Source organism: Anguilla anguilla, chromosome 11 (genome assembly GCF_013347855.1).
Source record: "Anguilla anguilla isolate fAngAng1 chromosome 11, fAngAng1.pri, whole genome shotgun sequence".
In the NCBI taxonomy this organism is placed as follows: domain Eukaryota; kingdom Metazoa; phylum Chordata; class Actinopteri; order Anguilliformes; family Anguillidae; genus Anguilla; species Anguilla anguilla.
Genome location: NC_049211.1, coordinates 43,515,586 through 43,529,327, shown reverse-complemented (window position 1 = coordinate 43,529,327; position 13,742 = coordinate 43,515,586). Strand labels below are relative to the sequence as shown.

Below are 13,742 nucleotides of genomic sequence, written 5' to 3'. Positions count from 1 at the left end.
GCTGAATGTAATTATCAGCTGAATGTAATTATCAATTATGATGTAATTATCAATTAAATTTGGCTTTGATTAACTGAGGGGGCAATTACTTTTTCACATGGGTGTTATGGGCAGTTGACTTTTTTTCATTGAATAAATTAAGAAATCATTAAAAAAATGTGTTGCTGGTTCATTCAGGTTCTCTTTGCATAATATTACCTTCTGTCTAAAAATCTGAAAGCACTCAGTGTGACTAATACGGAATAATAAAGGAAATCAGGTAGCGCCGTATATGGTAACCTGGGAGGCGTGGCCTGTGCTGACCCCTCCCCTCTGTGCTGACCCCGCCCCTCTCTGCAGCTGGACTTTGAGCAGGCGCAGGTGCAGCGGCTGGAGAAGGAGCAGCAGCGGCTGTGGGGCCAGGCGGAGCAGGAGCGCCACCGGGCCAGCGCCCAGGCGCGGGAGGAGGGCCAGCGCGTGGCCGAGCTGGGCCGGAGGCTGGAGGAGGCGCGCGCCGCCGGGGAGGCCCTGCGGGGGGAGCTGGAGGAGGAGCGGCGGCGGGCGCAGCAGAAGGAGGCGCGGGCCGAGCGGCAGCTGGCCGAGCTGGACACCGAGCGCGAGCAGCTCCGCGCGCGGCTGCGCCGGGAGGAGGGGCGGAGCCGGCAGCTCAGGGAGGAGCTGGAGGGACTGCGCCAGGAAGCCGCCGCCCTGAGGGGCGGAGAGGGAGGGGGAGGAGCCCCGGCGGGGGCGGGGGGGAAGGCCGAGGCGCCGAGCGGGAGCAGCGAGACGGACGGCGGCGAGAGGCCGCCCAGCGGAACGCCCGTCCAGCTCAGAGTGAACGGCCACCACGCCCCCAAGGAGGGCCAGGCTCCGCCGGAGAACGGGCTGGAGAACGGGACCCCGCTCTCCCCCGCCCACCCCCACCCCCAGCTTCACCCCAGCCTCTCCCCCTGCAGCACCGCCTCCTCCTCCCTCGCCTCCTCCCCCTGCTCCTCCCCCGTCCTGGCCAAGCGTCTGGCGGCCACGCCCGCCGGCAGCCCGGGCTTCCAGTCGCCCTACCAGGCCAGCGTGAACCAGCGCTTCCAGGCCGCGCGCCACAAGTTCCAGACCCAGGCGGAGCTGGAGCAGCACCAGCAAGGGGGGGGCAGCGGCCCGCAATCCCCCCGCGACCTCTCCCCCACCACCACCCCCCCGCCGCCCCCGCCCCCGGAGCACAGCGCCGCCAAGCAGCTGGCCCGCAACACCGTCACCCAGGTGCTGTCGCGCTTCACCTGCCAGCAGGGCGGCGCCAAACCGCCCGCCCCCAACAACTCGCCCTTCGGCACCGACTACCGCAGCCTGGCCTCCCCCACCAAGGGCCCCGCCACCAGCCCCCTGTCCGCCGGCGTCAGGTCCCCGACCGTCGCCCGGTCCGAGAAGACCCACCCTCCTCCCATACCCGCCAAAAAGCCCGGCCTGTCCCCGTCCCCGGCGTCCCCCACCGCGGCCAGCCGGTCCAGTCCCTTCCCAGAACTCTCCGGAAGCTGCGGGCTCAGCAGCGGCCAGGAGGGAGCCAAAGAGCTCGACCTGGTCATGTCCTCCACCAGCTAACCGCCCGCAACCCCTGACCCCTGACCCCTGACCCCTCACCTCTCTACTGTCCAGCAGCGGCTCCAGCAGCCCAAGCGCTAACGAGCCAGAGCTCTCTGAAAACACTGTCCACTTTATTTATTACATTATTAATGACTTTATTTTTTTTTTTTTTTACAATCTGTTGATCTTTACAAAAATGTAGTCTAGGATTAATGTGGTTAAGTAGTTAGAGGTTAGACGTTAATAAACACAGACTATATTGATTTTATCTTTTGATTTTGCTCAGCGTATAATGATAAAACTGGTTAAAAAAGCCGGTAACTGTGACCATAACATTACAAAAGCACTAAGTAATGGCTTCTGTTCAGGCAGCCAGGTGAATACAGAGCCTGTCCAGTTGCCCCCAAGATGAGTTATCTGAGACGGGCTCCACATTCTCTCACTGATAACTTCCCTTCTTGGCCAAAATGAGAGTCTTCCTGAAGCAAGCGATGGGGGAAGGCATTATGGGGAGAACGTTTGGAGAGAAACCTTGGCCCCGTTCTCCTGGCCCAAGCTGCGACTGTCAAAGAGAGCGACGGGCGGGTTCGAGAAGCAGCTTTTCCGTGATGACATCACAGGCTGAGCGTCCGAGGGCTGACCCGCTTTGCCGCGATCCGCGGGCTCCACGGAAACCTGACATCGATGGCCAGCAGGGCGGCAGCAGAGAGCTTGTGCAGGATAACAGCGGACCAAAGAACCTCGTCCGTGTAGCTGAGCGTCCCAGCGACACCGTCCCCCCCTCCCCCCCCCCCCTCACGCTGATGGAGCAGCTCTGTGTCCCCTCCCCACAGGGCCTACCTCATCAGCTCTTGTGGCGGGAGGGGGGTGGGGGGGGGGATTCGGGCCTACACTCTTCTTTCTTCCCCTACACAAGAGTGGAAGTGGATGTACTTTACAGTTTTACAAAAAGGGAATTATTTTTTTGTTGTTGTTTTTTTAGATGACTATATTCCTCAGTTCCACCTGCTGTATTTAGAGATCCATGAAAACACCAGTTAAAATCCCACTGTGACCCTGCACAAGACCTACACTGGGAACTGGGGTCAGTTTGGGCCAGTAACATCTAACCCAGTTTCTCTAGGACAGTCGTAGATGTGCGTATTTATGTGTATGTGTGTGTATGCTGGTTTTCGTTACAACCTGTCCTCCACGGATTAACTGTCTCAGTTTATTAATTTGCTGTATATAATATACTCCTCTGGACTTCCCAAAATACTTTGCTCTACAATGTATAGAGTGCAGTCATAAATTCAGGCGGAAGTTGTGAGTAATCATTGGTAATAAATTCATGAATACATTTACAAATAAATAAATATTGAAAAATCATGCTCAAAAAAGAATAATGATTGGGTACAGCACAAAAAGAAAAATATATATAAATATATATATTAAAAATTAAAAGTCATCATACATGTGGCCCAGCAGGAATCAAACGGAGACAGGATTAATGAAAATGGCGCCCTCTTAGCCCTCTGGGCGCTCTTATGGGGCGGCAGAGTAGTGTAATGGGTACGAAACTGGGCTTGTAACCTAGAGGCTGCAGGTTCGATTCCCGGATAGGACACTGTCGTTGTACCCTTGAGCAAGGTACTTAACCTGCATTGCTCCAGTATATATCCAGCTGTATAAATGGATGCAATGTAAATGCTATGTGAAAAATGTTGTGTAAGTCGCTCTGGATGAGAGCGTCTGCTAAATCCCTGTAGTGTAATGTAATGTTGTGCTTCATCAAAAACACTGTTCTTGTTGATGATAATTACACTTCATTCTATTTCCCAGTGATGTTTCAGTATGGAGTCACCCGATGTCCAATCGCCTCTTTTCTCCGACTCCCACATACACGACATGTGTGGCCTGAGTTTGGGCTGCGGAGAGAATGCGGCCGCCTGGACGGGGTTTTGCTCTTTAAAGCAGAGAGCCGACAGGCTGCACTGTGATGTTGTGGCTTTGGGGACAGAAGTGAGAGGATTTGCCTGGTCAGGAAGCACATTTGCACAAAGTTCCAATTAAAAAAACGAACTGTGTCCATTAAGGTTGAAGTATCCAGACAGAGTGAAGTGTTCCCAGAGGCAGAATTAGCGGGGATGGGCAGCTCAGCGGGTCAAAATGGCGGTTAGCGGCGCGTGGGCGAGCTCCGTGCCCTCTCCTCCGGCTGTGCACGTGCACGTGCGCGGCTCGCGTGGCCGCGGGGTGAAAGGAAGCGTCTGGCGGGCGCCCCGTGTCTCAGAGGGGAACCACGCGGGCTTCACGGTCCAAAATCCGGGCAGCATTTAAGATGCCAAATTTATTTTTGAAAAAAAAATATATAAATCCACTCTGTGGGGGAAATGATGAATTTACTGTGGGCTAAAATAAATAAATAACAGTGGATCCTGTTCAGTGGCATCTTTTGAAAGCACAATGCATATATTTTTCAGTTAGCACTCCTGTTCAGCATATTTTTGAAACTGATGGTAAGATTTTAATACTTCTGATCGGATTACTTGACATTGTTTTTATTATATATCTAGTATGCGTATGTGGATTGATTAACTAGTAGATACACTGATTTTTTTTTTTTTTTTGACATCTCTGTTGAGTGAATGGATGCATATTCATGATTATGTTCCAATTTCATAATATATGTACTAAAATTACCATAATGAAAAATTGTGCACTACAGCTGACAAAGTTATCTCCTGTGACTAATGGGCTAAAATCTGGCTTTAAAATACTTATAATTTCTGGAGGAGCATGCAGTACTTTTAAACACTGGCAGTTCCATATTGCTGTGAGAAGGTTTGCACCTTTAACCCTGTTCAGGTCTTGCATGGCAGCCACACGCAGCAAATGTGCCTTTTACACCAGTAATCTTCTGGGAGACGGTCACTGTTCTGTCTATTTAGGATATAATCGCTTCTACCCTTTCATCTTGCTTGTCTTTCTCTGTTTTGTGGCTGTCATTGGAGGAAGTAGTCCTGGGGGTGATCACATCCTTTACTGAAGTCCAGCTGAGGGAGAGAATGGGATGGAGAATGCAGGGAATGCAATGGTGTTACTTCACCACTAGAGGGCCAGCAGATCTATTTAGTTATCCTTTGGTTTTGTATCGTTTTGGTCAGTTTCTTGGTTTACGTATTACAGACAACAGCTGTTGTTCTGCCAGGTTTCAATGTTCTTTTTTTTTGTTTTTTTTTTTAAGCGATCAGTAAAGCAGATTATAGGAAATCTTTCAGGATGACTTTGGTCAGTAGAACGCAGGGTGTTTGGGTGACAGTAAGTTCCAGGTTAATAATGCACTGATGCAAGGAAGTCTTTTTTTCCACACATACTGTAGATTATTAATGAATGGAACAGCTTAGCAAGTTGTACAATGTAAGCAGAGGTCGTTGGGAAGTTTGGTACAGTGCTGGATAGTCTCTCTAGACAGTTTGGTTAGGCTTGTTATTAGGCAGAAAACCCATGGTTTACCGTCTGGTAGGAGTATGGAAAAAAACCTGGTTTGTGAGGCCAACAGCTGGGGGGAAGAAAGTGAGACACCTAGACAGGCTGAAAGCCCTGTCCTAATCACGGAGTATTCACCTTATTCTTATGCCCTTTTTTTTGGGTGCTCAACTGAATGAGGAACTGGGGCGACAGAGTTTAATAAGCTGCTTCTGCTGCAGAACTGTGTCTCTGCTGCCCCCTGGTGGCTTCAGCTGTCCGTCGGCGATAAGCCCACGGACTGCACCGCCACGCGGATGGTTCCAGAAATGTGCGGATTAGGGAGTAGAGGTGTGTGTTTTCCGAGCGTGTGACGAAAACGAAGTGGACATTTAGCGGGCTGTAGACTGTAGTGTGCATAGGCATGTGAGACTAGTCTGCCCTGTGTTCTTTGTTGGTTTTGTAATGTGTACAAGAGGACAATAAGGTTGCTTTAACTATTTTGCTTTAATGTATGACCTGGTCTCTTATTCCTTGGCTGTTGTCCTTCAAAACAGTTTACAAACTACATGTGATTTTTGGACTATGAAAATGCATTGAAACATTGGCCTAGTCTTGGCCTTGTTCGTTTACAGTAATGCAGGCGTTTTTACAGTAATATACAGCTATATTACAAGAAATAAAAGGACTGATGCAGCATATGTCTAATCAGTGGCAAATATAACTGAAGCTTGATTGCAGACTATTGACAGACTACAGCAAAACAGGCCTTTGATTTCTTCCAAATCATAAGTATATTAAAATGTTGTGTTTATTGCCATTGCGCTGTTAAATCTCACCTCCCTATTGACTCTCGAGTCTCTGCTATGTGTGGAGGTTCCAAATGGGTTTCTACAGAAGGGATAATACATGGGACTCTTTTACAAAGTTTTAATGGCATCTGATAGAATACTCTTGAGATATGGCTAAACCCAAACCACACTTGAATTGAAGGCATTTTGTGGGTTTTGTCAAACCAATATGTTTGTGTACCTGAGATTAACATATGTTTGGATTATGGCCTAAATGTATGCATTTATAAAAAATCTGTACCACAGCATTAAGTACACTAAATTCCCGCATGCAATATGTTTACTCCATGTACTAATAAATGTTCTTATGGCTGTTTGTTTTATATATCTGAAAAATTATATATATAAATATGCAACTTCAAGTGCCTTTGGAATTGCATGAAAAAATACATATCAGAACCTTAAAAGATATGACAACCCGCTACTGTATTTTATATGTAAGTGCAATCTGCATTACTTAATAAAAACCATGACGGAAAAACTGGTGTCCGTACGTTCTCTTCAGAAATGAAGGTGGTTCCAACTGCTTTACAAAGTTCAAACACATAACTCAAAAACAGAAGGAACTTTGGCCTGAGAGCACTGTTCTTTCTATCAAGCCAAAGTGTACCATGTAGAAATTGTTCCATTACAAGGAATGGAACAAGGAATGGCATGTTTTACTGCTAGTCTCAGTGAACCCGTACACGTCAAGAATGAGCACTACTAGCATATTACCCGCCAATAGATGGCAGTGTTGTATCAAACGTTTATAAACAGTGTAAGAATCGTTCATTTATTTCCGAAATTGTTATAAGCCTAATTTATTTTTGCCTTAGCTATTTATCCAAGACAACTGTGTATAACATTAATTGCACTACTGTTATCGCAGAGTATTTATACAATTGATTAATGCAGTAAACTGCAGAGTTAAACAAGGAATCTCTGCAAACCCATCAATAAGGAGAGAGTAAAACGCATAAAACAGGCTGTCCCTTTAAGTTCAACACAGAGAGTGTCCCTGGGAAACCAACACTTCACCTCTCGCTGACAACTGTGCGGGGTCATGCATTATCGCAGCGACTCGTTCCCAATTCAATTTTCTACGCCTGGGAATTGGATAGGTTTCAACTCGGACATCGGTGTGTGTGTGGCCCGGGAGACCGAGGCCGATAAAGCCTGATTTATAGCCAGCTCAAGTGAGTGCGGTACAGCGGAGGTGAGCAGCATACGCAAGCAGCCGCCCTCACTTACGGGCCATTCAGAGTTGAGAAGGTTTAAGCAAATTCGGTTAGCCGCTCAAACGGTGCGCAAGTGCAGGGGCGCTGGGTACGCGCCTCTGCCGTAGTTTGAGGGGAAGCCCTGTTAGACCGACACACACCCATTCAGACCGTTAAGCCATTTTCTCCGTGTACATTTACTCACAAAAAGGTTGAATATCTAGTCCGCTTCATCAAATGTTGCATAACTATACGTAGAAATAGTACATTCACCCAAAGTTAGGGACTTAAATTGAGAGTCACCGGAAAAACAAAAGCATTTTCCGCATCTAACTGCCCCTTACTCCATGGAGGTATGTCACAGCACGCGCACAGGTCACAAATTAGCGTATATTTTATGAAAATACACAAAAATGTTGCACAAGTCACCGCATTTTTATGTATACGTGTGAGTCTTTATACTTATGTACTAAATTATAATAACATTTAAAACATAGTTTTTCTGAGCGGAAACGGACTCTTGCCGAATAGATTTTGACTGAATGCCTCTGGAACATCAGTCAGTTCCTATAATAAGCATTTATCTGCTTTCTGTGCTTGTTCTCACTCATGTATCAGTGCATAAGCAGTGTTTCTTGTCTACAACAATGCCCATCTATATCTATATAATATTATAAAAAATTACATGTATAATATTATATGCAAGTATAAAATAATAAAATGGGTAACTGAATAGGTCCAACTCTTTGTATGCAAGTATAAGGTGCTTGTTAATGTGACTTTTGCATTCACCCTCCCACCATTCTGTTGGAAGAAACACTTTTCAACTTTTGACTGCACTGTACAACTGTACATTTTTGAACACTCAAGTTTTAAACAATGAATAAATCTAGCATGAATTCTACAAGAGGAGGTTTGTATATAGTACATTGACATCCTCACTAAAACTCTCATTCCATTCCAGAGAAGTCAATGGTAGAGGAGTATTTTAAAATAAATGACCAAAAACATTTCCTACAGTGAACACAAAGTCTTACTACAGTTTGTGAAGTTACATGATCCGGAAGAATCATTTTTCAAATGATGCATGACAAAGGAAAACAAGTAAAAACGGTAAAAAATCACTTCACAGCCTGAGCATGATAGTGAAACACAACTGAAGAGAAACACCATGCGCTGTTTGGTTGCTCAGTCGTATAAACATACGTACTTGTTTGTTTTGAGCAGTTTTTTCTTTGGATCATGCCTACCTTTCTCAGGCCATTATGGAGTCAATTTTTTATTTTTATATGTATGAATTGTGAATCACAGTGACAAACTGGGATCCATGATGACTTGGACATTTATGATGCCTGGATTTATGTTTACAACTTTAAACCCTGATTTAAAGTCAAATGTAATAAAAAATAAATAAAAAAGCCCACATGAAATGCATCACCTTTACTTGCTCTGTGTGCCCCCAACTCCTGCTGACAACAGCAGCCCTCTCCCTCCAGCTTACAGGCTTTTTGGGAAGGACAGCAGCCCTCTACCTCCAGCTTACAGGCTTTTTGGGAAGGACAGCAGCCCTCTCCCTCCAGCTTACAGGCTTTTTGGGAAGGACAGCAGCCCTCTCCCTCCAGCTTACAGGCTTTTTGGGAAGGACAGCAGCCCTCACTCCAGCTTACAGGCTTTTTGGGAAGGACAGCAGCCCTCTACCTCCAGCTTACAGGCTTTTTGGGAAGGACAGCAGCCCTCTACCTCCAGCTTACAGGCTTTTTGGGAAGGACAGCAGCCCTCTACCTCCAGCTTACAGGCTTTTTGGGAAGGACAGCAGCCCTCTCCCTCTAGTTTACGGGCTTTTTGGGAAGGACAGCAGGCCATGTGAAGTGGGACGAGCCTGCTGGTGTGACAGGGGGGTCAGGGTGCTGGGGGAGTTAATGCAGGCCATGTCTTCAGTGGAGTGGTGTTGGGGGGAGGGGGGAATGGGCATGTGGGGGTTTGAATTGGGGGGGGGGGGGGTGTTGTGTCCCTGGCTGTGTCTGCAGGGGGTTTATGTTGTTGTGGTGCTGGTGGGGCGGGGGGCAGGTTAATTTGACAGCACAGCATCATGCTGCTTGGGTTGGTTGTCTCTGTCAGTGTACGGGACGGGGATGGGGACGGGAATGTCGCGTGTCCCTCGCGGTCGGATGGGCGAGAGAGAGCCGCCCCCTGACAGGTTTGGACAGGGCCGGAGCTCTATGAGCTGTGAGCCAGAGTGCTCACATACGGCCCCTGCCACCTGCTCGGGAGACCCCGCGCATAGGGCCAACGTCTTACAGACCTGCAGCCAGCTAAACAGAGTATTCCAAAGGGAGGACCCCAGCTAATGCAGTCCTCAAACACATAAAAATCTGATTATATTTCCCTTATATACTAATTAACACCATAATTAATTCATCCATTCAATCAATCAACGCCGTATGACTGACTGACTGCTGTTATTTGATCATTAAAATGCAAGAGGATCACTTATATCCCTGAAGATACGACTGCACTTGTAAAAAGTATCAAGGGTAGCTCAACAAAGTTATGAAACACATTTCCACTGTGTGCTTTGGCCAGTGTGCTAGCGCATGTTTCCCAGGCCGTGATTGGGCAGATTAGACAGTGATGTTGGGAGAAAACCAGGCACAGCTGCAGCCCCCAGCATTAGTGCCTGTAATGGTGTACATAATGCCTTTAACAATAAGGTAATGATGGGGCCGGGGAATGCTTTGATCTTATCGAAAGGGCACAGGGACTTTCTAATAGCTCTATTAGACTGGGGGAATGCAATCACTTGTGCTCACTTGTGAATGGGATCTTTTGAAGGCAACAGTCAAAAGACATTAAAAAACAAACAAACAAACTTCATTTTGCTTTTTAAAAAACATGCCACCAGGGGTGGTGGATCTCTATAGTTCCATAAGGGTTCTTCTTGTAATAAAAATAAACGAAATACACACAAAATTTGATGGCACTCGATCCAGAGAACTCCACTGCCCATTTGCTATGCCTGCGTCATAGCCATGATAAACGTCAGAGCGGTTCAAACGGCAGTGAGGCAGGGCCTTTTAGAAAAGCTGGGCCTCTGTGTACCTCTCCTGCTCACAGTCTGCAGCGATGCTATCGCTTCGTGAGCGTTTAGCATCTGATCTGCCCGGCGATGCAGGGAGCGATAGGCCTCCAGAAGGCCCACAGGTGTACGTGTCCTTTGGTTTCCTCTATAGCCGAGCCGCTAATCGGCGCAGGCAGGCGCGCGAGCAGTTTACACAGCTGACACGCAGCGACGGGGGATATCCGAGCTGCCCTCACGCTCCAGCAGTCCCACAGGTTTGAATTATAGGCTTGGCTTCGTACCCGTGTCCCTGAGGTTAGCGTGCTGACAGACGTCACTGGGCAGGTACGACTGAGCGAAGTGACGAGCCTCGCCGCGCTCCAGCTAACGCTTTTAATTCACTTTCTCTGAGCGTTACGCTAGAAAGGCTGGGGAAGTCAGGGTAAATGTTCCCAGCATATACAGTCATCCAGTTTCCTGGATGTCCCTTGAATGGTATCTTTAAAACACGAGGACATTCTTCAGATTGATACTCGCGTTAGAATGTAAATATATATTTTATAGTACGTAGTAGTTAATGTTAGTTTTTGAGAATGTTAGCATTGTTAAACAAAACTGACGTTTCAATATTTTTATTCAGAACATTCTTAAAATGTATTTGACATGTTTCCTGTGTAATCTTTTTCCATGACTAAACGATAACAATCAGAGGACGCTGCCAGAAGGTTTGTGTGCAGCAAGCCTGGAACCTTTTCTGTGATTCTGACAGAATTTGTTTGGAATAAAAATGTTCCACGTCTGTCCGAAGAACGTTCTCACCATAGCATTCTCACACAACCAAATTAAAATCTAACCGGAATGTTCCACAGTGTTTTTGAGATGTTTTGTTATGGCTGGGTGTTTTTCCTTACAAACATAAAACAGCATTGGGTTTCATAACATATCTGTATCCTGAGGCAACAACATTTGTTGTGAGACAAATATTTTTTTGCATTGTCCAGAAAAATATTTAGAAAGGGAATTTATCAAGATGTGTCAGGGCAGGCTGCATGCACATTAAGACTTTGGTATGCCTGCCAAAGGATTTTAAGGTTAGGGCCAAAGAAAAAGATTATACTGCGGTATTTTCAATTTCATCGAAGTAGGAATGAATGTTACCCAAAATTTTTCGGGTTTGCCAAGATGCCTCCATGAAGTTGAATTAATCTTTGGATTAACAAAGATGGAATACCCCCCTTCTATCTTATGAGTACTGCAAATACTTCAACCTCTTTAGACACCAATACCTATTCTACATACTACTAAACTATTTTCAGAAAAAAATTCAGTTCACTTGCATAATTGCATTTTGATTAGAAACCTGTTTCACTGAAATTTCTTTAAAAAAAATAAATAAATACAGGCCATTCACAATTTTACCAGCAACCAACAATGAATTTAAATATATATATTTGACCCAGGTCTGGAACCAATAGAATAAAGATCTCCAAAAACAACAGCTTGTGAAAAAAAATCAGTGTATTCCCTTCTGTGTGGAGCTGACAGGTTTCTCAGCCATGCGTCCTGTGGGACGTGTCAGTCTTCCCTTACACAGGTGTGACTTTTCCTGCCCTAAAAACACCATTTGCACAAAATGAATCATTTTAATGCTAAGGCTTACATTGGATTGGAGGAAAATGTATATCTTCTGCATGACCGCATTTCTTATCGCGCAATACTCAAAAAAACAAGTGACATCTGATCAAGCTTTCACATTTCATAATCTCATATTTATGGAATGATAAAAAAGAAGTATAATCTATTGTATAAATCTATTTAAGTATTATTTATTATCACCAAGACAATTAAACTGCAGTTTTGCTCATGATATATTTTTGGTGTTGAGAGTATTGTCACAGAACTGAGTATTTGACATAAATAACTGTTACTAAGGTTCAAAATGGCAGCCTTTTCATAGAGTACTGTTACACACCTTAATTCTACCAGACACAGACTACTTTAGTACAAAGGCCAGTTGGGGAAACACTTTTTGTTCTGCTTCATAATTTTCTTTTGGTTCCACCCCAGAGCTCAAACTCGCCACCAACCAAACTCTTCTCGATTTGCAATCAGCCACGCAGCTTTAGCAGCCTCTGACCACAGGCTGTTTATGCAGGTTAAACACACTTTCCCACCACTTTCCAAAGACAGGCGAATGGCCTCCAAAGCCACCATTATGAATGAGTCTGGAAGAGATCACCGTCACAACAAACAAGGTAAGACATGCTGCTGGAAGGGCCTGTCTGCTCAACAGCCCGCCGGCCTCCCGCAGACTGGCTAACTGTGAGCCCGAGACCAGCTAGAGGAGACTGGAGGAGTCAGGGCCACTGACAGAGAGAGAGTGATTGGGTGAGAGAGTTAGAGTGAGAGAGTGAGAGAGAGATATGGGGGTGAGATAGAGAGGGGGAGAGGGGGAGAGAGACAGAGAGAGGGTGAGAGAGAGAGAGAGAGAGAGAGAGAGAGAGAGAGAGACAGACAGAGAGAGGGAGAGAGAGAGAGGGGGAGAGAAACAGTGAGGGAAGAGGGAGTGAGACACACGGAGAGCAAGAAAGAGACAGAGTGAGAGAGAAAGAGGGGAGAGGGAGATAGAAAGAGTTAGGGTGGGAGAGAAAGAAAGGGGAGAGAGAGAGGAGAGGGAGCGAGAGCAGCTGTGATTGGTTAGAGCAGTGTGAACAGGAGGTTCACAGGTGAGACGGAAAGGCCTTAATTGGATGTTTGCACATTGAATGTTTAACGGTACCTGCAGGTATAAGGCATTAAGACACAACAATCACAAACAACCAACTCAATGATTAGTAATGATTGTCTGAAGTTAGGCGGGGTCAGTACCACTCACAGCTTGATATGCTAATGGCAGTGCATTGAACTGCATGCAGTTTGCCACCGGGAGCAAGTGACGGTTGCGTAAGAAGTGACCAGGGGTGCAGAGATACCCGACCGAAGTATGAGAGGGAGAAAATGACAAAATCGGGTGTCATCAGCAGAGCAATGATGTTGTGCCATGAGCAGAGATAACTGGACCAAGTGATTTGGTGTAAAAACAAATGAGGAGAGGACCAAAGACCAAGCCCTGAGGGACACCAGTCCAGAGGGAGAAACAAATCCCCTGCAGGCCACTACAACTGCATTCATATCAATATCATAATATACAGCAACTTATCTCGTGATGATCCACAAATATTAACAGTGAACCCTGTACCAATATTTTGTTTGTTCTTAATGGAAGTTCATTAAGGTCATTTGTGAGGGGTTGCCACTGCCCTTGACTATTGCACTGACAGAAATACAACACTTTTTCTACTACAGCAAGTGGCCGGTACTCTCATGGATGGTATTTGTTAACATTTGTTAACACTTTTTTTTTTGTTTTAACACATTTTTAGAAAACCAGTGAGAATTAGACGAGACATGCTATTTGCAAGAAACGCAACACTGAAGTAAAATACAGCAGAAATAAATAAATCTTTGCATTCACCCACCTCCAAAAATGTATTCATACAGAATGCTTTCCCCCCTGTATTTCTGAACAAGAGCTCATCACACCATGTCCAAATAAAAGTATATTTTAATATTAATATTATTTTATTTGATATATTTTAG

General features: G+C 45.8%; 1 protein-coding gene across 3 annotated transcripts in view; it reads left to right on the top strand.

The window, feature by feature from the left end:
• cttnbp2nlb (CTTNBP2 N-terminal like b) overlaps positions 1-6,327 on the top strand; it is a 43,459-nt gene extending 37,132 nt beyond the window's left edge. For all 3 annotated transcript variants that reach the window (XM_035383631.1, XM_035383630.1, XM_035383629.1), the window contains exon 5: positions 340-6,327. In XM_035383631.1, coding sequence (XP_035239522.1) covers positions 340-1,569 — 1,230 coding nt within the window. In that variant the 3' untranslated portion in view covers positions 1,570-6,327. The remainder of the gene's footprint in view (positions 1-339) is intronic.
• Positions 6,328-13,742: the final 7,415 nt, after the last annotated feature.